The 26,174-nt window shown below is 36.8% G+C and overlaps 1 protein-coding gene across 1 annotated transcript in view; it reads left to right on the top strand.

Moving 5' to 3' along the window:
• LOC150092290 (glycogen debranching enzyme) overlaps nt 1-26,174 on the top strand; it is a 461,626-nt gene that overhangs the window by 195,535 nt on the left and 239,917 nt on the right. Inside the window, exon 13 of the mRNA XM_090414998.1 lies at nt 7,895-8,047. Coding sequence (XP_090271124.1) covers nt 7,895-8,047 — 153 coding nt within the window. The remainder of the gene's footprint in view (nt 1-7,894; nt 8,048-26,174) is intronic.

Consider the following 26,174-nt stretch of genomic DNA (forward strand, 5'->3'; position numbering starts at 1 on the left):
AACCATTAAAAACATTATCTGAAAGGATCTACAAAAATGAAGCAGTGCCTACTGTTAAATCAGTTATAACTCCTATATACCAAAAAGGAGATAAAACAGAATGCAATAATTACAGAGGCATTGGCCTTTTCAGTATTCCAAGTAAGGTTTTTACGCAAGTACTCCATAAACAAATTAAGCCATATATAGAACTAGCACTAGGAGAAGAACAAGCAGGTTTCAGACCAGGATGAAGCACAATTGATCAACTATTCACCTTAAGACAGCTAATAGAAAAGACACTAGAGTACAACAGTTGTTACATAAATTTCATAGATTTTCGTCAGGCATTTCATTCAATCCATAGAAGAGAACTATGGAAAATTATGGAAGAATTTGGAATTCTCAACAAAACAATAAGAATAATAAAGAAATCTGTATGAGAAATCTGAAAGTGCAGTATGAATGGAGGACACCTTAACCAACTGGTTCTACACAGAAAGCGGAGTAAGACAGGGATACAATCTGTCACCAGACCTGTTCAGTCTTGCACTGGAAGAAGCGACCAATAAGGCCTTAAACAATGAAGATTCTGGAATCAAAATATATGGGAAAAATGTGAAAATTTAAAATTTGCAGATGACATTGCATTACTTGCAAGCACAGAAGAAAATCTACAGCGAATTTCTGATAAAATATAGGAGTGTATGAAATCTGGATTAAACATAAATATAGACAAAACAAAAATTATGCAAATAGGAAAAAGAAGCACCAATCTGGAAATTGATAGTAAGAATCTAGAGCAGGTAGAAAACTTTACCTACCTTGGAGGAGTTATTGAGTATAAAGGTAACAAAAGTAAGAATCTATGAAACAATGGTCCTCCCAATATTCCTCTATGAAAGTGAATGCTGGAATCTCAAAAAGGCTGAAGGGAAAAAATGATTAGTTACTGAAATGGGTTGGCTAAGAAGATTACTTGGAGCTGCTGAATCGACTAAGAAACGAAGACATAAGGAAAAATGACTAAAACAAGAAATAACAATAATAGACAAAATCCAAGAAAGAAGACTGCGATGGTTTGGCCATGGATGCGACCAGAATGGGAACAGAAAGACTACCATCTAAAGCCCTGAATACAACAATGGAAGGTAAAAGATCCAAAGGATGGCCCAGAATTAGATGGATAGACAAAATAAAAGAGGACCTGAAAACCAAATCACAACAAGTGACACCAGACTGGACAGAATTGTTTGGACTCTCCTGGGACAGACAGAAGTGGAAAGAGTTCATTCGGCCTCATCATCATCCACATAGATGATGGAAGAGAGAAGAAGAAAACTATTTTTATACATCTTTTACCCTGATGAAGCCAGCAGCCACAGTTGGTGAAACTAGTTAGTATGACTTTGTTTTAAAATATATTTGACCAAAAAAAACACCGAATAATAGTTATTTATTCTCTCCTATAGTTCGTGTGGTCAAAAATAACAGTATTACCATCATATTTTACCAACTTTTGCGATAGGCCCTCTGCACCTTCTTTGTCCACCATCCCAAAGTTCCTAGCCTCATCAATTTTCTGCAATCCAATATCATCAATATGATGCACTATATGCAACCTTTTCAACCTGAAGTGTATAACCCTACATTTTGCAACATTAAATTGGCAAAAATTATTCTTTGCTCACAATATCAATTTATTTAAATCATCCTGCAGGATATATCTACATCACCTTTATCAACTAATGCTCTCCCCAGTTTTGCATCATCAGCAAACAACTGAATATCCCTCTTAAATCTTTCCCTATGATTTCCCTATATTTCTTTCACTTATATATATATATATATAAATTAAAGAGTAGTTGCCCTAGTACCGAACCCTGAGGTACTTCACTAGCCACCATCATTCTCCTAGATTCCACTCCACCATATAGTGTCTGTTTGTCAGCCACCCCCATCTGTGCTGCTAGCCTCATATCCATTCCCATTTGTAACAGTTTTCCATATGGTATTCTTTCAAATGCCTTGGCAAAGTTGATCAATATCATGGGGTAGCTATTACCTTTATCCATTTCTGCTGTCACTTTATTATAAAATGTGAATAAGTTACTAAGACAGGACCTACTCTTTACAAAGCCATTCTGTCCACTATAGAGTATTGCATCCCTATCCACCCACTGTTGTATTTTACCTTTCACCAACTATTCCAGTATTTTAACAACCATTCCTGATATATTAATTAGTCTGTAGTTTGTTTGGAGCCACCTTTATGCAATGGTACTATCTTAACCTCTTTCCACTCCCTTGGAACCCTACCAGAGCTGTTCAAATTATACAGCAGTGGTTCAAGCACAGAGCCTTATGGCACACCGTTAGTCACATGCTTTCTCCTGTATTCTGCTCCTCCATATGCTGCTATTTGGTATCTGTCCATCATTCACCCTTGTATCCATATATGACCCCATTTATTCTAATTTTTGTAATAAAGTTCAGTGTGCCATCCTTATCAACCACCTTTGCAAATCCAGCAGTATCATTTATCAATTTATTTAAATCATCCTGCAGGATATCTACATCACCTTTATCAACCACTCTCCCCAGTTTGTGTATCCATTCCTTTTATCCAACTCAGCTGTCACTCTACAAGAGTGTCTGAAAAGTTGTGATAATTACCATGAAGGAATTGAGGTAGAACCATTTAACTTACACATTATTCTACATATTCCCACAAAGTGTTATACACTTGTTACAATGCTGCTGTACTGTTTGCAATCCTCTGAGGAAAACAGTCTTTCCCTTGTTGCACAAACAAGTCCTCATCTACCTCAGGCTTTTATCAGAACTTTTCAGCCCCTCCTCATTTTATAAAAGTTAGTGAATTACTAAGGCATCACTGACCTTTCACAAAGCCATTCTGCACCTCCATAGAGTATCATATTCTTATCCACCCATTCTTGAATTCTCTCATTGACCAACTTTACCAGTACTTTTATCATCCCTCCTGAGGTATTGATTGGTCTATAATTTGCTACTGCAGTCTTAGCTATTCCTTTATGCAAAGAAATTATTGTCCTGCTTCCAATCCCTGGGGACTTTGCCACACAAACAGCTTAGTCAGAGGCATTGCCACTTCACTTGCATATTATCTTAAAATGTGAACTGATATCCCATCCAATCCCATGGCCATATTTGCATTGACATTCTGCGTTATCTTCAGCACCTGCACTTCATCAACATCTCTTCTCACATCAGTGCCTGTCACATTAATATCCTCATTTGGGTGAAAGTGAAAATCTCACCAGAGAACATTTGAAATTCTCCAACAACACAATGTGCTACACAACAACTGCAATTACAACAAGGTCATGTTGTTGTGAATTTATCATCATTAATCTTAACCAAAGAAGCCATTAGTGCTTTAAGTCGAGGGCACAATTTTGCTGTTATTCCCAAGCAAGTTCCGAAAGCTAAAATAACGGTATCTGTTGAACGGGGAATATACGATCTGCCTTCAGCACCAGCCAATAACATACATTTAGATGTGGCAAACATCCATTCTAAGCCTCCCAGAAATAACATCCCACATAAATAAATCATTGCTCTAAAAGAGCTATGTAATAATAACCACATTATCATAACCAAAGCAGACAAAGGGAATGCGACTGTGGTGATGGATGCAACAGAATATGAAAACAAAATACACACACTTCTACAAGATCAGTCAACATACGGAATTATAGATCGAGATTCCACCAACTCACAAAAGAATAAGGTGCATAAATTAGTTTAAAAAAAGTCACATCCTGGCCTAAAGAAACAGTAAACAAACTTAAGCCCTTGCTTGTTAAAACACCCAGGAATTTTTGGAGCACCAAAAATTCACAAACAAGGTACACCTTTACACCCTATTGTGGATAGTATAAACAGTCCCGCATACAAACTGGCTAGACATTTAGCTAAGCTACTGGTCGCTCTCACAAACAATTCTTCGTCCTTTGTCAGAAATTCTACCCACCTAAAAGGTATTTTAGAAAACTATACCTTAAAAATTTCAGACATAATGGTGAGTTTTGATATTACCTCACTATTCACAACTGTACTGCTAATTGAAACCCTTGATCTGCTAAAGTCATACTGGAAAAGCTAGTATAGTTTGCCCACCGATTAGCGGTCCCTCAACACTTCTGCGCATGTCAGAAAAAGGAGAATCCATTCCGATAATAGGGTAATCAGTCTGTCTTCTGGGATGAGTTTGTTTATTATTACAGGTCGGAAAATTTAGCTTTTCTTTTACGAGCATTGCTGTTTTTAAAGTGTAACTATTTTGCTTGTATAACAGTTGGAAAAATGTACGTAGAGTGTTAACAAAATTAAAAAAGGTATAGCATAAAACAAAAATGTAACTGGTCGCTCTCACAAACAATTCTCCGTCCTTTGTCAGAAATAAACATGTTTATTTTTAAGAAAGTTTTCTATAAAATAAAAATAATTATACAGAAAAACAGAAATTATTTCAAATGAATTTAGATATTCTAAACTTACAGTTGAGAGAACTGAGTCACTTTAATGTTCTAAACTGATTAATTATTTATGAAATGTTGCGACTCTTTTAACAAACCCATGCAAAAAAAAATGTTGGAAAAAATACTATAGTCAAATTCTTTTAATCTTCAGAGTCATCTGAATCGGCATCCGAATCGCCATCACTTTCACTTAAACTGATCACCAAAGGTTCACATAATTCTTCGATAATTCCGTCTCTGTCCCAATATATATTTTCCAATCAGGTGACATGAAAGCAATATTTTCCCCAGTTTTGAACTGTAATAATTTCAATCACCTGTTCTGAAAGCTTAAAAAGTTTCGATATGTCAATATCCCCAGTTACGTTGCGATGGTGAATGAAACTTTTCACTTCTGCCCAAACATACTCGATAGCATTAATATCGCAATGATATAGTGGTAGCCTCAAAGCTAGAAATCCATGCTTTTTGAGCATCGTGTCGAATTTAAATAGTTTAGTTGTGGGCGAGTTTCTTTTGACCAAATTAAGCAATTCAATTTTTTGTATATCTGGGGAATGGGAAATGTTATTTGCAGAGAGCCAATCCATAAGAACTTGCTTCGTATTAGACCAATTTGGAACTTTGTTTAATTGAATAGAGTGATATGAAGCGTTATCAATTATAACAACAGCATTTTTAGGAAGGTTTGGAATCAGTGTTTCTTCTGAAGATCATAGAATTCATTTTCCCATGGTAATCTCCAATAGTCGAATTGGCTTTGTATAGTAAGTTTGAATTCGGTAAAAAACCCATTTCTCCACCCGCACACAAAATTATTATGCGCCACGAGGCATTTCCGGTTTGTAGCACTCCACATTCGTCTTTAGACTGCCAACATTTTCCATAAGTTAAATTACTATCAATCCAAGTTTCATCTAGATACACAATCGGTCTTTTCTCCTCCCTGAAACGTCTTATTGCTCTCAAATACTGCGTTCTAGATAAAACAATGTCACTTCGCTCCATGATAAGTTTCCTTTTATTCTGGGACTTTTTAAAAAAAAAACAAAATTCCTGAAGAATTTTCTTTAAAGTTTCTCTTTTCCAAAGAAAATTAATTTTTTCTTTAAGCACAGTAATCAATTTCGATTTTCTCGACCATGTGAAATTTGTGAATAGTTGTTCTTATAATGTCTTCATCAAAATCATTCAAAGCTATGGTTTCGATGGTTTTCTTTCTCTGGCGCTTTTTTTAGGAGATTTAAATTTTGGCTTACCTTCACCTTTTGATTCCCTACGAATTCTTTTAACACTCGACTCCTGATATGCCTGCAATTGCAGTTGCACGTTTTATGACTTGAAAAAGCGGAACAAGAAGACAGCCTTCTGATGATTCTTTTTCGCAGAATGTCAGCACATTATTCAATATTTTTTTGTGAGAGCTACTGAAACATTTAACGACAGAACTTATTGACTGTACTGGATCCATCATACAAATTAATAATTAAAAAAAAATGCAAAAAAGCGACAACAAAAATCAAGCTAGTACTAGTACAGGGACAGACAAGAAAGCACGTGATTTCACATGTTGGTGACCAATTCTTACATCCTTCATTTCTTTCTCCCATTCAACATGAATTGACTATTCTTGGCAAAATGCCAAGGAGGGATCTACAAATGGTGGGCGAACTATAGTAAGCTTGATTACGAACAGGGTACTTCGTAGATTCCTGGATGTGATAAGGGAGAGTGTCCTTGGGTGAATGGATGAGAGTAGCCAAATTGCCATATAATGGCAAATTTTGAGAATTTTTTTATTATTTTTTATTTTTTTATTTTTTTTTACATAGAGGGTGCCTAATTAGGACTTTAGTCTTTGTGTTGTAGCTACAATTGTTCTAACTAGTCCCATTGTTACACCAGATTGTTGTTGTCTCACGCACTGTGACAAACTATTGTTTGTGCTCTGAAGATGCTGGTTAGAATACCTGTGAAACATCAGCAATAAGTCAATAAATTATTATTTACTTGTCAGTGTGTGTTCTAATATATATCATCAAAATTAATCAACATGTATGATGAATACATAAGCTTTCTTTTTGACTTCCTTACCACCATGCCTGGTCACCTTTCTCCTTATATATGTTCCATGGTTTTTTGCAACCTGCTTAATGATATTATTTATCCATCTAACTCCTACCTGATTTATCCTCCTAGTTTTGGATATATATATATATATATATATGTATATAGTCTGATATTGTTCCCACCAGATAGCCCTTGATTATCCCCATGCACTGCTGAAATCCCCATGGCATAAAAATCTCTTGCAGATTTTTATGCCATGCACTCTTCTGCTTCTTTAGCTTGTGATAATCACCTGCCTTGCAGTTCCTCATACACCACTTATCTGAAAATTTCATGTTTTGCAATTTCCGAAGTCAAGACTTCATGATCAATGCCCATTTGCAGGCAGTCTGGCCTACTTAGTTATGAACATGTCTTCTGATTGTATAACTAGCTCTACAACTCTTTTATCCCAAGTCCCCTCCATCACATGCTGTTTCAAGTAATTATCTCTCAGTAAGTGTATTAATTCCATTTCCTTCCTGTCATGTGATCTCTGTTCCTTCCAGTCTGTGTGCCCGTAGTTGAAGAACCCACCCCATAATAATAATAATAATAATTATTATTATTATTAAGATAATAATAATTATTAAGAGAGACCTTCAAGGAATCAAGAACTCATCAAGGGAGGCATACTTGTTACTCAACCTGCACTTATACTAATTTGCTGATCCTTCTTCCACATCATGCCTAGAAAACCCACCCTTGGCCTATAGTTTCAATCAACTGTATATTGGCCTCAATTTCACACCATATTACCTCAGAAGAAAAAACCATCCATCTGCTATATTTTTGACTGCAGCTCATCTGTTATCATCTTGGTACTCTTTCCTCTTCCTATCCTGTCTTTTCTGTCCATACAGAAAATACTTAACCCTTCACATTCTTTCTCTGTATCTTCTGCTGTTAGCCAAATTTCACTAATGCCTATGACTTTTTTATAAGGTTACACTAACCAATATATGTAAAACTGGAAAACATAGTAAAATAGAGTCAATTGGAAGTTAACTATGTTCGTAAATAGTTTGGAGTTCTAAACAAAGTAGAATGCTCTGCTTTTTTGAATGGAATTGTTTTATGAAAATTGAAAATTGTTTTATGAATTATGAAACTTTTGTACTTTTAATCTTGGATGAAAGTACAAAATTTCCTTTTATTAATCTATGATCTTCAACAGTGAAGTTACATTGAAAACAAAACATTTATTATATATGTTAAAAATATATAAATGTTTTAATTTTTTTTTTTAAATCTTATAATAAAGTTTCCTCTTTATACAGATTGATGTAGTAGATGAGAAAAGACATTATCCATCCTGGCCAACTGAAGATCAAACAGAACCATACAATGTAAATTTAAAGTCTGGCATTATTGCTGGTAAAAAAGCTTTGAATAAATTACACCAGGAACTTGCAATTGGAGGTTTTTCTCAGGTATATGTGGTCAACAGAAAGTTTATCTTTTTTAATACATTAAAGAATAAGATGTGAGTAAATAAGCATTATTTTTAAAAATTAATGCAGTCTTAAATCATTGTCTACTGCAGGGATCGGCAACCTTTTCAGATTTGCAGGCCACATTCAACTTTTATTTTTAATAATCGAGCCGCAAGCGTTTAATTAAGAGAAAATAGAGAGTGAAGGAAATACTTAATTTATCAATTTTTATTATATCAATTAAAAAAATATTTAAAGTACTAGATATGAAACAAGCATGAAAATGAAACTCAATGAAAAATTATCACATAAAAACAAAGTAATATAGTTTATTACAAAGTATCCCAATATGTGTGTCTCCCTGCTTAATGTGACTTTTGTGATTGTTTTCCCTTAGCCAAATTATCTATATCCACTTTAAACCTGAGGTATAAATTCGAATCAAAGCATATAAATGTTCATCAGTCAGTCTGTCGAGAAGAAAATTTATTATTTTTTTTAAAACTCATGGCACCCGAACTGTGGCCTGTGAATAAGTTTCGTTAAACTTGTGCTCTCAAATTTTATCATAATTTGCAAGTATTTTTTTGTGCAAAATAACCAGTAAATGGAAAACAGAGGGTACTAAGTAGCCAATTACTTCTACACAACTCATAAGTGCCCATAGTCATTCATATCAGTTAGTTTTACATTTAAAAAAACAGCCACGTGAAAGTACTTGCTATGCCTACCATACAAAGTAAAGATGGCTGCAACAAAGGCCAACTACAAAAGATTACTTCGAGTCCCGTCAGCATAGCGCAGCCGATAGTCAACAAACCGAAAGACAATATGAAGTGCCGCAGTTGCGAATCTGAAGTTACCGAAAGAAAAAAGGTATATTGTGCGATTTCGCGAAGAAAGATGCATACTTCCTTCGCGAAAATAGGTGAATCAGTACTCAAGCTTTTTATCGAACTAAACCAGCCTTTTTTCTCTTCGATGTGCCTTCCTTCTGTTAAACAGCTGCTGAACCTAAGCAAATGAGTTGAAAATCTCTAACAACACCTTAATAACATGATCGATACTTTCTCTTCCAAAATCCGAAAGTTGGAAACAAAGCTTGGAATACTCTACAACCAGCGGCTGATCGCAAGTGCATCTGTACCTGCTAACAAACTCCGAGATTTAATCGCATCAACAGTACATGCGTCGCTTGAGGCCGAAAACATGAGACTCAACGCTGTTATTCTGAACTTCCCAGAGGAAAACAGTAAATCTTTAAATGAAGATGCTAGCAAACTAGCAGGTGAATGCTACTTAGATCCCAGGAATATCAACAAATGTCATTGTTTCGGACCCATAAACAAAAGAAAGGATGGAACAAATTTTCCACATCTCGTGAAAGTGATCTGTGATACACCGACAAACATGTCCAAATTAATAACGGCGATAAATAGCAAGCTAAAGGACAGTTGCCCTAATCGCTTGTACATGCTCACCCTGACTTAACCTTTGCACAAAGGGAACAAAGATGCCAACTCCGAAGACAGCTAGAAGAAAAACACCAAAATGGAGACAACAGCTGGACCATAGACTACAAACAATCCAAACTAGTGCAAAAACTAAGTGACGCCACCAAGGAGACCAGTATGCAGGCATTGCATAGGAAATGTGCAAGACCCTTGCAGTCAAAGCCATGCATCCACTACACCAACATCCATGGTCTCAACTCCAACCTTAATAGTGTCCACTATCATCTGCAGTCAACCAAACCCCAAAGAAGGTGAAATTTGAGTTTCTTAACAGAAACTCAAATTTCACCTTCTCCCAGCACTATCCAACTCAACCACCCAAACTATACACTATTTAACTCCTTTTGACCCAAGGGTGGTGTGTGCACATATATCCACTCTGACATACCCTACCAGAGAGCAACTAACCTAGAATTACCCAACTCTGACCTTCTTTGGTTAAAAATATCCCTCCCCCCACTCAGTCAATTTCATCTGCTGTCTCTTTTACTCTCCTATAATAAAATTAGTTTAATCCTTTATCCAAGTGTGAGCAAACAAAGTTTGCTCTTTCAACATCTTCACTCTCCTAATACCACCAACCACTCCGAGCTCTTTAATTTCCTCTCCTCAAAAGTTGATTTTCTCCAGTTCCGCTTTCCTAATAGTGAAATCATCCTCCTAGGTGATTTTAATGTCCATAACACCAACTGGCTTTCCTCTTCTAGTTGTACAGATCCTGCAGGCAGAGACGCTGAAATATTTGCCATCACCGACGACCTTACACAAATTGTTCACAAGGCGACCAGATAACCCAAATCACTCCTCAAATATCCTAGATCTCTTCCTTACCAACAACCCTTCCAAATATACAGTGAATGTAGTGAGCCCCCCCCCTGGGTAATTCTGACCACAACCTAGTGCTCATCTCCTGCCCCATGCAACAACGCTTACACAGTCACCCCTGCACGAATAGTTTGGCATTATAACAGTGCCAAATGGGACAGCCTCCGAGACTACTATGCTTCATTCCCATGGTTGGACTATTGTTTTCAGTCTTCCAATCCCAACATATGCACCGAACATATCACCAAAGTAATCCTCACTGGCATGAAAACATATATTCCCCACACTTCTCTGAACTGCCATCCCTTATCGAGACCCTAGTTCTCCAAAAGATATGCGAAGGCTGTACAAATGAAAAATCACACATATACCACAACTGGCTCAAATTAAGAACTCCATCTTCCTTCAGTGCCTATGACAAATCGCTGCCATTTAACTACCGCCCTATCTCACTCACCTCAATCCTATCTAAAGTGATGGAGAAAACCATCAATTCTTAACTCCTACTCTACCTTAAAGGTACCCAGCTATTAAGTGACAACCAGTACGGATTCTGTCGATGCCGATCAACAGGTGACCTGCTCTCATATATCACCCATCTCTGGACATATGCCAGAAAAATTTGGCAAATCCCAAGTAGTTGCACTTGATATCTCTAAAGCCTTTGACTGGGTCTGGCACAAAGGCTTACTAAGCAAACTCCCATCATTTGGACTGTCTCAGAACTTCTACAGATGGATTGCCAGCTTTCTGTCTGGACGCACACTATGTGTAATGGTAGATGGCTCCCTATCCTCCCACCATCCAACTAATGCTAGGGTCCCACAAGGTTCAGTTCTCTCACCAGCCCTCTTCCTTCTGTACATCAATGACCTACTTCAGTTGACCTCCAACCCAATACACAGTTTTGCAGATGACAGCACATTGCACTCCTCCCTTTCATTTGATAAACCTTATCCAACACAACTCACTTCAACCAACAGAACATCCACCACAACTTCCCTTAATTTGGACCTCCAAAACATCCTCCGATGGGGTTCAGATAACCTTGTCAGCTTCAATGCTAGTAAAATCCAGTTCTCTCTAGAATAACATAGAATATCAAGGATAGTGAGGGAGCTTGCTCCACCTTTGATACGAGTTGCCTTGATGTTGTACTACCAAGTGGTTACTTACACTTGGATTTGCCGATAGCTTTTCGGTATGAAACTCATAGATCTTAGTCCTAGTTCTTAGAGTTTCGCTTACTGGCAGATAAACATCAAAGAATCCCCTTCATTACCAGTTCTCTCTTATTTCCCACAAAAAAGAACCATTTTCCCCCAGTATTAGTTTTGATAACACTCAAATTCCCAGACAAGATGAAATCTCTTTCTCGGAATTACCATGACATCAGGCCTCTCCTGGCATAAACACATCACAACCATTGCATCCTCAGCTTCCAAAAAACTAGGCTTTCTCTTTCGCTGAAGACGTTACTTCACTTCAAAACAGCTGTTAACCTTATACAAATCGCAATTTCCCCAGCTATCGAGTATTGTTCTCACATTTGGAGTGGAGCTCCTAAAAGCTCCCTCAAAATGCTTGACTCAATACAGAGGACTAACTCACTCCTCCCACTTTCACATAGACGTTTAGTTTCTGCAATTTGTATATTCTATAAATATTTTCATGGAAATGCTCATCTGAAACAGCATCAATAACTCCCCCACTCTGTACTAAACCCATTGGAACACGTACAGAAATTGCCCAACGTCCCTTCACAGTACACCTTGAAACCCACAGAACAAGTTTCTTTTCCTCCTCCTCCTCCATCCCTGCTACTGCTGAACTGTGGAACAGTCTTCCCCTGATGTATTTCTCAAAGAATACAATATACAGAGTTTTAAATCAAATGTCGACAAGTTTCTCCTTTCCCTTCCTACTACCCATATATGGTATAAAGTACTATAGGTTAACCAGCCAACTTCTCGTATATGGGCCCAACAGGAAACAAAAAAATGTCAGAAAATGCTTATTTGCAAATGTATGTGCTTCAAAATGCGACTATCATCTTCTTTGCGAAACTGATTAATAACTTACATCAAATTTTTTTGGTAAGCGTCGATAAAATTTTTGGATATTTTCTAATGAAAATGCATTCTTTAATGTTTCGTTGTGTTGTAATTCCAAAACTTCCATCTGTAGTTGGTTTGGTACATCATCAATGCCGACATTAAAAGAGTTCAAACATAATCGCATTTCAATGCTATTTTTATGAAAATCAACAAGATTTGTTACACGGGCGATATCACAAAGTGTAGGTATAAAATTATTTTTAAGTTATTATTCATATTATAAAGTGTATTATTTAAATCACTCAAAATATGGGTCACATGCCATGTAAGTATGGTCAACCTTTTATGAGCTGCCAAAAATACACTTTTGGGCCGTATATGGCCTGTGGGCTGCCGGTTGCCAATCCCTGGTCTACTGCATATGGTAGTCTGTAAATATAAAAGTTTAGAACTAATTAGAAATACGATCATATCCATAATAATGAACATAGTGATGATCTTCAGAATATCAAAACTGTAACAATATCTAAAAACTGACAGACAACTTAAATCAGAAATGAAAACAGCTTGAAAACCATTGCATTGATGCATTACTACTGAGTTGATTGATTGTTCACTGGAAATACAATTTGAAAAGAACATAAATTATTATTATTATGGGCAGCTCCAAGGAGTCCCAACGTCATGTCAAGAACAACTATTTAACATTCACACAGTATCTATCATACTTCTCGTTGAACTGATTTACAGTCATGGCACCCACAACAGACTCTGGCAGCTTATTTAAATCATTTACCACTCTCCAATTAAAAAAAAAAACCTTGTTCTAACACCCTTACTAACCACACTCATACCAAGCTTCCATGTATGGCCCCTAGTCCTCCCACTACTAGTCCTATTCTCAAAAATATCTTCTGAATTAATCTTATAGAAACCCTTCAGTAATTTGAATCACCCCTTTTCCGCCTATCAACCAATTTCTGGAGCCCACAAATCTTCAACCTGTTCTCATAAGGTTCATTCCATAGTCCTGCTATTATCTTAGTCACTCGTCTCTGGATCCTCTCGAGAAGAAACCCTGGCACCCATATCTCGGCACAGTAGTCTAGATGGGGTCTTATCAAGGCTCAATACAGAGGAACAATAACCTGTTTGTCTCTGCTCATTAAAGTGTTTTTCAGCAACCAAGTGATCAGCGAGCCTTTGATCAGCTCATCAAATCAACCAAGTGATTTGATGAGCTGATTTTGCCACTTTTGCGATGTGTCCCTAAACTTCAACTCCCTATCCACCAACACTCCCAAATCCCTGGCCTCGTCAATCTCCTGGAGTACAGTTCCACCTGTGTGATATACTGCTGCTAATATTTTCACCCCAAAATGCAAAACCTTACATTTTTCCACATTAAATTGACATCCATTCTCCTTAGCCCAGTCCTCCAAACTATCCAAATCATCCTGCAAAATTTTGACATCATGAGCATTCACTATTGCTCTACCTAACTTTGCATCATCTGCAAACAAGTGAACACTTCCTCTCAAATCCTTGCCTATATCGTTAATGAACAAATTAAACAGTAGCGGTCCAAGAACAGAACCCTGCAGCACACTGCTAGTCACAGGCTGTCTTTTGGACTCTACTCCTGAATAAACCACTCTCTGATATCTCTCCATCAACCACCCTTCTATCCATCTCACCAAATCTATATCCATTCTCATATGCTGCAGTTTACTTATTAGAATTCCATGTGGTATCCTATCAAAGGCTTTAGCAAGGTCCAGTAGAATCACTGTAAACCCTTATCCAGCTCAGCCGTCACTGTGTTATAGAACGTGAGCAAGTTACTGAGGCATGATCTACCCTCCACAAAACCATGCTGTCCCCCATAGAGTATCCCATTTTCATCTATCCAATTCCTGATATGCTGATCGGCTGGTAATTTTCAACAGCAGTCTTGGAACCTCCTTTATGCATTGGAACTATTTTCCCCTCTTTCCCCACCCCCTTGGGACTAACCCAGACCCGAGACTCAAATTAAACAAAATGGTCAAAGGCACTGACAATTCTTTAGCCACTTCTCGTATGACACGAGCTGGTATACCATCCAGTCCCGCAGATGAATTGACGTTGAGCTTTTGTAATGGGCTATTTACCTCCCCTTCCTTCACCACAATTCCCGTATAAGCTGTTTGTTCTTCCATTTCTGCAATGTCACCACATGGATGATATACTCTTGCAAAGTTCTCACTCAGTAATTTTACTTTATCAACTGGTTCGGTTACCTCCCCACCATCGGCATTCTTTAAAATCAATCTGCCGTATAAATTTTTTCTTTTACTTGCCACATATTGAAAAAACTATTTGGGATTCTCTTTAGCCTTCATGACTAATGTTCTTTCATTATCCGCTTTTGCTTTTCTTACCACACTTATTACCCTTCTGGCCTGGGCTTTATACCTTTTTTGTGCTTGTGGGTCACCTTTCTCCATAAATTCTTTCCACAGTTGTTTCTTTTTTTTTTCAGCTCAAGCTTAATGGTGTTATTCATCCATTTAATCCCTACTTGATTTATTATTCGGGCTCTAGGTATAGAGTCGGCCATTGCCTCCTGCAAACACTTCCTAACTGTCTCCCATTCACTATCAACATTTAGCCCTTGCAGTTGTGCATGCCATGGCACTGAACCAATCAAACTCCTAAGCTTGTCATACTTACCATCCCGATAATCCACATGTACCCTTTCTTAATTGTAAATTCCACACCTTTAGCCACCTCCTAAGTCAAGACCCTATGATCATTCTCACCGATTGGTGGCAGTGTTGTCATATTTGTTACAGCCAAAATCCTCAGATGCAATTACTAGGTCAAGCACTCTCTGACCCTTAGTATTTTTCATTACATGCTGTCGCAGATAGTTATCCCTTAATAACCGCATAAAACCCAATTCGTCTCTCCTCCCTCCAATCAATGCTACCATAGTTGAAATCTCCCACAATAATTACCCTCCTTCCACTCATTTCTTCTATTTGCTTGTGCATTCTGTCTCCACCATCTTTTCCATCACCTGGTCTATAGCAGCACTCAATTGTATATTTTGTTCCGCTAGCCACAATCTCACACCAAATGGCCTTAAATGTGCTCTTTTCTCTATCCTGCAATTCAGCTTCTATTCTCCTTGGCTGCAGCTCATCAGCTATCATCAACAATACCCTCCCCCCATTTTATTCTCCTTGTCATTCCTGTACACACTAGACCCATCACATTCAATCCCACTAGCTATATCATCTGCAGTCAGCTGTGTTTCACTAATACCAATAACCTGTGGTCTGGAAGTGCCAACCAAGGCCAAAAATTCTTCCTTCTTGTTCCTAATATTCCTAGCATTAGTGTACATGAATTGCAGATCCCCGTTAGCCCCATCCCTTCCTTGTTGCCTTATACTAACTATCCCATTCTGATTTGTTGTCCTTATTTGCTCAGGTATATTATACTCATTCATTCATTCAATTGCCTCCCTAAGGTCTACATATCTACTCCCCCCCCCCTTAATAAATCTAGTTTCCCTGATTCTGCACATCCACTTTATTCAACAACACTTTTTCAAGTCTCCTTACACCGAATCCATTCAAATGTAAACCATCCATCTTATATAGATCCTTTCGACCATCAAACTCACTCCACACGTCCACAAATTTCACACCACTCATCCTGCATAACCCACGCATAAAGTCATTTGCAATTATGGCCCTCCTTCTAAACTCTTCACTGTCATACCGTGGCAAAAGCCTAATCATCCTAACTCTCTCACTCTTTTCTTTTGCTACCTCAAACAATTTATTCAGGTCCTCTATCATTTCCATTTTATCTCCTTTCAAATCATTCATATCTGCCACCACTATCATTTCTTTCACCCTTTGCTTTTGCTCTCTAATAGACTCGCTTATGTCCTTAATGGTCACACCAGGTTGGTACTATTTTGTCAAATTCTCTACTGTCACACCTCGTACTAACGAATCTCCATACATTACACCACCAATAAAGTATATATGTCCTGATAAGTGTAATTTAGCTGAAGCTTTTAGTTCTTGATGGATAAATCACCAGATTAAATGCAATGGAAATTTTGATGTAAAAGGTTCCTGAATCTGAAACTTAATTATCTCATTCAGGTTTTTCTTTCTTCTTGGAAATCAGCTGGTTAAATGAATATGTACAGTTGGCATTTAGGTTAACACGTTTTTCCCATTGTTTGTTTTTTTTTTTCTCATATTGGTTTACAAGAGAAATAAATATTATTGTTAACAGACATGTGTAATCAATAAATCCATTGTAGGAGATCCACTTTATCAGAAACATCTTTATATTACACCTTAACACTCGGTAATATTCATCACACCTCCTCCACTACTTTCCATGGAAAAAAATCTACTCTTCCTTCTGACAATTGTTTGCTAGTTATATAACTCTTCTAGAAATGGCTTCTCATTTTTCCTCTTCCCCTTTCTTCTTCCACTCTATTAATAATTCCTTCCATATTACAATGTAAAATCCAGTTATCAACTTAAACATCATATCTGTCACATCACCCTTCCCTGCTAGTTCACACTGCAATTTGTTCTCTCATCCTCTTCTTGTAACTGTTGTTTTTTAGCTTAATTATTGCCTAAGTTGCCATCTCTGGATCCTCAGCTCAGCAACCAGAGAATTTGATTTGTGCACAATAATTCAAATATGGTCTGATCATGCCTTATATGTTGCAAGTGCTTCTTTGTCTTCCTTATAACAGCATTATACTATGTAAATGTGAAATTCAACGGATGCACTGCAAGAGTCTACTGAACTTCATCATCCTGTAAACTGGCATCCTACATTCTAAATTTCTTTTAACACCTTAAATGCCACTAATACAGTATGCAGTATTTATACTCATCTGCTGTAGAGTATGTACAAAACTCTGTCCTCATCAATATTAAAATGGAAATGCAGTTTATTTTTCCAAACTGGTTGCTTGTTTATATAATCCAGAAAGAACTAAACAGGCAGGCAGTTTAGAAAGACAAATAGCATTTCCATTGTGGTATTCTGGTGCAGACTTACTCCTCCCTTGCATCATTAGCAAAGAACTAAATACCGTTTCTCAAGCCACATTCAGTATTATTAATGAATATGAACAGGAAGAATAATTTTGCAGCAGAATACAACATTGTAGTATTTACTTTCTATTTTCCTTTAAAATTGGAACACTGCTCCTCTAAACATCACTAACTGGTATTTTTGCATATCAATTTGGTAACTAACAGACTTTGGGTTCGAATTACAGTGTGAGTAGTGCTAATGACATTCTTTTGTGAGTAGGATTTACATATTTAAAAAAGAAATCAGGAGGAATCTAATTTTCTCTCCAATTAATTAATTATCCATTCTTATTTATTTCAACTATTTTCTCATATGACATTCTCTCACATGCCTTTGCATAGTCCATAAATATTATTATTATTATAAGAGACTTCCAGGGAGTCAGGAACTCATCAAGGGAGGCCACCTATCACTCCACCACATCATGCTTTCTCTTAAAATCATTCACGCTAGCCCTGCACACTCCAAAGTTACATTCCAGTCATGCCTATGAGAGAAAAAATCTAGTTCTCACCCATTTCTTGACTGCATTTGTTCTTAACCTCCATGGATGTCCTATCACCACCTTCCATAAAATGAAAAATGTAATCTACTGTATCTTTTTCAAAGATTTCTAGATATCTATCATATCACGCCTCTTAATCCTTTCTGCTAGCATCTGCAGTCCATAAATTCTAATCTCATAATCTTTTTTCACAGTCATGATATTATCTTTAACACTCCTTTGCACCCTCTCCACAGCATCATCTCAGACACCAGAAGACCCGATCTGAACATAGTAGTCCAGATCAGGTCATATTAAAGCCTCATAAAGAGGCAAAATGATTTTCTTATTCTTACCTTTCAGTGTACATTTCAGCATTGCATTTGTCCTCTGATTTGCATTTTTAATTTTTGCTATATGACCATCCCCTGAACTTCAACTTCCTATCTACTAAAATTCCAAAATCCCCAGCCTGGTCAGTTTCTTCTAACCTCCCCAATATAACATGCCATTGGATATCTCATTACATCAAAGTGCATAACTTTACATTTACTAAGATTGAACTGAGAGCCATTTTCACATTCTCACAAATATAGCTTATTCAAATCATTCTGCAAGTATAGCATGTCAGTTGCATTCCTGATTGTCTTATCTTCGAATCACAGCAAATAGCTGTATGTCACATGTTAAATCCTTCTCAATATCATTAACAGGGTGTACCCCAAAGACTGATCTTCGGGGTACACCCTGTTGAGTCAAGAACATTTAAACTCGTATCTCCCATACATCACTTTTTTGATATTGTCCGGTCAGCTACCCTCTTATTCATGCCAATATTTTACAATTCAGTCTCATGTTCTATAGTTTATGCAACTGTCTTTGATGCTGTATTCTGTCGAAAGCTTTAGCAAAGTCCAAAGGTATCATGATGTAACTATTCTCCTGGTTTAACTCAGTGTTCACATTATTATAAAATATGAGCAAGTTACTCAAACAAGACTTTCCTTTAGTAAACCATTGCTGTTTACTGCATAGATTCTCTGTCAACTCATTTCTATGCAATCTTTTACTAACTTTTCCAAAATCTTCACTACCACCACCACTCAAGAGATACAGATAGGTCGATGGTTAGAGAGTCTTTGCACCACTCTTGTGCAATAGGATCATACATTCTTTCCACTACTCTGGAATCTTCTCTATGCTGAGACTCAAATTATACAGCCAGATCAAAGGAACACTCATTTCAGCTGAACATTTATGAGAGAGGAGGTACTACATCTGTGCTGATATCCTATTAGTCTCTATTGCTGAATTCATATTTGGTTTATGCAACAGCTGTAGTACCTCCTTCTCGCATTTCTTCCTCAGCTGCAGAGGTACCTTTCAGGTTAATGTTGTTTACACCAGGTTGATTGCTTTTAACAAAATGGGCACTCATTAGTTGAATTATCTCTTTTTGTGTATTAATAGTAATTGATATATATTTTCTGATATATTTTGATTAGTGTAATAGTAAAGTAGTACTGTAAGATTTGCCAAAATCTTCCAAGAACAATAAAGATGAATTCTAGGGAAATGAATAACAAGATGACTAGTCCCAGTGAACATAATCATGCCATTTCAGAAACTAATGAAGATATTGAGGATTATTATTAGTATACCTCCTGGGAGTCATTGAGAGAGGCCATACACCATCATCACCAGCTGTCGTACCTTTTTCTTAAACCCATTCATACTAGATGTACTCACTACATCAACAGGCAAACTGTTCCATTCAATCATGGTTTTGAGAGAAAAAGCTAGTTCTCACTCCTTTCTTAACTGCACACAAATTTAACTTCCACAGACATGCCCTTGTCCTCCACCTTCCATATAATGAAAAATTTTATTAACCAATATCTTATAATGCTCTCTCAAACGTTTATAGACCTCTATCATATCACCCGTCTTTCTTCTGTCTACTAGTGTTGCAGTCCACATACTCTTAGTCCTCATAATCTACTTTCCAAAATCCTGATATCATTTTTGTAACTCTTCTTTGCATGGCTTCTTTATCTCTTTCGAAACCCAAAGACCAAATCTGCACACAGTAGTCCAGGTGCAGCTGTATCAAGGCCTTGCAAAGAGGCAAAATGACTTCTATATCCTTACATGGCAATGTTTGTTTCAACGTGGTAATTATTCTCTGAGTTGTATTTGCAATTTCATCTACGTGACCTTTGAACTTCAACTTTCTATCCACTATAACTCTAAGAACTTGAGCATCAGTTTCTTGTAATGTGATCCCACCTTAGAACATTGCCAGGTTATTGAAATCATTCTATAAGCACTGTATATCATTACATCCCTAATTGCCCTGACTATCTTTGCATCATCAGCAAACAATTGAACATCCTGTCAGGTCCTTCCAAATATCATTAATGTAATAGATTAATTATTAGCTGACCAGTGGTGCACCTTAAATCTGGCAGATTCACATCCCCCATATACAACTTTGATTCCTGTCTGTCAGCTACTCATTTATTCAAGCCAATAGTTTATATTCCAATCCCATGTTCTTTATCTTTTTTGCAGCAGCAGCCTTTCATAAGGTATCCTATTAAATACCTTATCAGAGATTCCAACAGTATCATAGTGCATCCATACCCTTTATTCAACTCAGCCATAGCATTACTATTAAATATGAGCAAATTGCTCAGACATGAACCCCCCTTTAGTAAACCCATGCTGTTCCTTGCAAAGTATATTTTTTGTCTACCCATTTCTGTAAGCAAGTTCTTATCAATTTTTCTAAAATCTTTACAATTACTCCAGAGATACTGATAGATCTGTAGTTAGACACATCAGTCTTTTTACCACACTTGTACAATGGGATTATCATACGTTCTTTCCATTCCTGTGGGATCTTTCCTGAGCTGACTCAATTTATACAAACATATTCTCTTTCTGTTTGTTTTCTCATCTCCTTTTCTTTGTCTGGATTGATGTTCTGATGATGTTAGTTCTCACTCTGCCATTACTCTTTTTAGCTGTAAACTAGCTCCTTTCCTTGTAGAAGTCTCTCTCCTTTGTCCCTTTTTTGATAGGCATGTTTTCTTTTTGTAGTTATTGAAGTGGGCCCATTTATTATAGTTCCAAGTGATGTTTTTCCACTCATCTTGAAGGGCTTTAAGTTTGCTAAGAAAAGTCAATCGAAAGCCAGACAAAAGCCTCCAAGTTTCAGAACCAACTTCAATACTCATAATGAGGCAGAATTTAATTAAGACTGACTTGTGGTCTGCTGCACCTATGTTGAGATGCTTATTTAGTACTACTTTATTAAGGAGTGATGAAGAGATATAGATTCTATCTTTTTGTGTACCAACTCCTCTATTCATGCAAGTGTAGGTACAGGTGTTGCCATGTTAATGTGCCATGCATTGGCTAGCTGGACTGTATTTAGACATTCTTTAAGATAAGAACATCCTATTCTTCCCAATTTAGAGTTTTCCCCCATCTTATCTACTGTTGATTTTCTCTAACCTTCTGCAGCTACAACATAATGGCACCATATAAATAAGGCTGTATAGTCAGAAAGAATCTTGATATCTTTCTCTCTGTGTCTAGCCGGGACATATATTTATGATTTTGATGGTGCAGCCTTGGCTTTTCTAACTTATGGTAAGTATTCAGCCTTCTGTACCTTTTCCAGCCTGGTGTTCACTTCCAAAACTTTGGTAGGACAGAGCAGGTACCTGTCTGAGAAACTCTGAATATCCTGATACCTGTGAAAGAAATTTCTTGAGGGAACATGAATTGGATGCTATGCCACATCATAATTTCCCTTACAGTCTGCTGTCTTCTTGGACTATGAAATTCTCTTACATTTAATTTGACAATACTAAAGGGAAGTTGCATTATTTAATATGAAGCTAGGTCTTTTATGTTTAAAACTGCAATGTAATACAGCTGGTAAAACTTGTTTTACCAGCTATATTCAAGCTTCTGTATGTAAAGAAGCTATGTAACCAGCATCTTGAAGGGATTTTTTTCTTCCCCCAGTTTGGAACATATTATTTTTTGCTTCAGATTCACAGTTTGCTTTTATTATATTAAAACTAGTTATTGTTTCCATCTGTATGCATGAAATCATAGAAAATAAAATTCTCTTGGATAGTCCAAATAAAATAGCCATCTACCCAGCATTTCCTCCAAATCAGGACAGAAAAAATATAATTATCAGCTGAAATAGGGAAACATGAGAAAAAAAACCTAGAAAACCCTGAAATCTTGAGATCATTAGCCCTTTCAAAAATAATGGAATATGGACCCGACTCAATAAAGATCTACACAGATGGCTCCAAAAATCCAAATGGCAATTCTGGGAGTGACATACTCAATACTCATCTATGGCTCTCATAATATAGAACTAAAAACAACTAACAGTATTGGATGCAACTCATACCATGCAGAATTAATAGCCATTAACAGCACTGCAATATTTGGACAAGCAAAATCTGAAGGAGTTTATATTTTTCACAGATTCCTTAGCAGCCCTTCAAGCTATTAAGAACTGCTACACTACACATCAAGAAATACTTAAATGTGTAGAAACAAAAAACGAGACATAGCAAAAAATATAAACAAACTACATAAGGATTCCGAAATAATCTTCCAATGGATCCCATCCCATGTGGGATTAAAGGGCAACGAAACTGCAGATGAAGTAGCAAAAATGGCTGCAACATCAAGTGATACCACAGATTTCGATCTTTTTAAAACCACCCAAAAAGAAAACATAAAAAGAACAATTCTTCAGGACATGACTCACCACTGGTACTCAGCAGAAAATCCAGTAGCTACCATCAACTCCAAGTTTAATCGTAGTGCCACTACCATGATCTCTCACCTCAAGACCGACCACACAAGATCAATCAAATTTAGCAATGGCATAAGTCTTCCCCACCTGCAAAATCTGTAACATCAAAGAAGCATCACCAATGCATTTGATAAACTGTATGAATATTTCCAAATGTGAACTCTATAATTACCCAGAAAAGGTGCTGTATAAAATACATGAACTTGACCTCTATGATCTGTTGTAATAATACAATGGGATAATAATAATAATAAAAAAATTGTTTCCATCTCCTGTAAAAGTTACTGTTAAACTAGTTTTCAGTGTATTCTTTGATCTTTCTTGTAATTGTATCTTCTGATCTTTCTGTTTCTTCCTGATTTACATTTCTCTCTGCTCTCCTTTTTCCAGGATTTTGACTTCTTCTGATTCTCTTCTATTTTCTTTGTTTCTTTAGAACATCTTGTTGTATTGAAAGAGAAATGTTCTGTAAAACTACTACTGTGCAGGTAGTATTGCATTATTTAGAAGTATTGCATATTTGATGGTTCATTCCGTCAAACTACACTAAACATCTCAGTCCATATCAAGTGGAACATCTCCAAGCCATTACACCTAAGCCACAAAACTGCATGGTTGGGATAGTACTCTTAGGCATAAGGCACTTCCTACAACAACATCTAATCAGGAAATGACATGCTGTGAATCATTGCTCCATATCATGGGCCAGAGTCTGCACCGTTATTGCTGTGTGTCTTATATATAGCTACCCTTCTGTATATATATATACAGGGTGTTCGGGATAAATTTGACAGTTTCGTAAGGAAAAAGAAAATCTTCTTTGTATCTATTAAATTTAATGAATTGACAAAAAAACATTACAGGCAGAGTTAATTACAGTACTATCAACAAGATTTACTCAAAATAACCACCATTAGCATCGATCACAGCTTCAATTCTGCTTCGGAACCTCGAACAAGCTGATGCTACAGTCTCCCTGGGAAGGGCCGCAAAAACTGTTTTAATTTTATCCATTAACTGGGCTTTTGTATTACTGGAAGTGCGATTGGTGTCTTTTTCAACTGCGCCCCATACAAAATAATCCATGGGGTTAAGGTCTGGGGAGTTTGGAGGCCAAACATTTGGACTGGTGAAGTCGTAGAAATTTTCAGACAACCATTTTTGACTTTTCCCAGAGGTGTGGCAAGGGGCCGAATCCTGCTGCCATACATACGGCCTACCATTGGCTACCCTTGTTATCCAGGGCTTGACTACAGTTAGCAACTCCACGAACAAAGCCCGAATTCCAATGCCAGGGTTCTTCAACACCTGTTCCTGCAGATTTGCGAGGAATTCTGCTGTACGAACGCAATCAGATCGTCTGCTAGGGATCTTTCTTCTTGCTACATCCTCGTAGTCACCATTGCAAGTCTCTAGTTCATGCCTGATTGTTTTTACTGTATTCAGGGAGCATTGGGCAGCAGTCGTAATATCCTTATTTTGATGGCGGGCACGAATCATCATGATACAAGTTATTCTCTTCCATGATTCAGGTGGGTTCCAGCTATCCATCCTTTCTGACATCTTGTATATGAATGAAGAAGGGTCCAAACTTTTAAATGAAGAGAAGTGTGTGTTAATACATGTAACTTACGGAAAAATATAATTAATTATAAATATGTCAAATTTATCCCGAACACCCTGTATATATCAGTGGCATCATGTGCCCATTTTGGTTGGGTGTGTTGTCATGTGGCTTATGCAATCCATGCATTTTTATTGATGCATGAAAGTTTGATCGATATAGGAGTGCATAGCACATCAGAGCTCATCTTAATTGGTCTAATGCAATTAATTGTAGGATAACTCTGAATTCTTTAATTTATCAATCAATTGTAACCAGATCTATGTAGAGTGGGGAACAATGTATTAAACATGTATTGTGAAATAGAAGTATCTTATGTACTCAATTTTTGAATCTTTGTGCTTGCTCAGTAAATTTGAAAGAGCAGTACGAGGCTTACCTCCAACTACAATCATACAATCCACAAACGCTCTTGCAGAAAATGGGATATTTAGTAGATCGTCAACAGTTTCCCATTGTAAATATGGGCACAAAAAGTTATAAATTATTTATAGAAAATTATATATTAAAAATATGTTTATATCAGTGTCCTAAACACATCAGTTCACACTTCATGCATGCAAAACAAATGAAACTCAGAAAACAAAAACAGCAGCTCATTACAAATGACAACTTTCATTTAGCAATAACCAATCAGAGCCACTGATTTCTAGGTGCTGTTGTCTCACGCACATCCAGCCTCACCTTCTGGATTGTTTTAAACCACTGGAACTCTAAGAATTTGATCCAGTATGCCATATGTACGTCAGTTCAGAGGTGTCCGTATTTGTGACCGTACACTCAGGCTATTAATGTGAACAATGTTTACGCATCAAAAAAGTGTCCTCGTCTTGAAGCATTGGTACATTTTTATCAATATCATGAATAGTGGAGGCCACTGTTAAGTTTTCTGCCATGTACCATTAACGGTATGTAGATGTACAGTCAATGCAAGGAGTATAGTCTCTAGTAGCAATATAGCCATATGTGATGCTAAGATTTATGCTTAGTGTTTCATTCCACAATGTTCCCTTCCAAAAAACATGTTTTTCTTCCTGCAAATTAGGCAAACCAACCAAAGGAACACAGCGATTTAACAGACATAATTCATTAACTAGACGTTTTGTAGAAATGTGTTTATTAATAACCCCTATATGTTTTGCTCACTGTAACATGAGAATCATTCAGGAGGAGATCACAAGAATTGGTTACAATATTCACAATATTAACATAATGAGTCAAACAGCATGAGTCTTACTGAAAGTCTTTTCACTTATATCGGATACTAAGGCAATTGATGTGAAGTCATCGGCCTCTATATACAAGTAGCCCAGTCGTGAAATTACTTCATGCTCAGACTTTGTTTTTTACACTTGGATAAAGGATGAAACCAAGAATATAATATCTTGACATCTTTAATTTATAGCATGAGTCATATTTTTCCATGTCTCAGTCACAGACAAATTTTTGTGTTAATATTTTGAATATTGTAACCAATTCTTTTGCTCTCATGTTATAGTGAGCAAATTGTGTAGGAGTTGTCAATAAATTATTTCCTTTACATCCATTATTATATAATACATGAATCTTGTGGACGAGGAGGAGGATGAGGCTTACCTCCTTCAACTACAATCATATAAAATCCAT

This window comes from Typopeltis vanoorti, chromosome 26 (assembly GCF_054136105.1).
Source record: "Typopeltis vanoorti isolate ZY-2024b chromosome 26, IOZ_Tvanoo_1.0, whole genome shotgun sequence".
Lineage (NCBI taxonomy): Eukaryota > Metazoa > Arthropoda > Arachnida > Uropygi > Thelyphonidae > Typopeltis > Typopeltis vanoorti.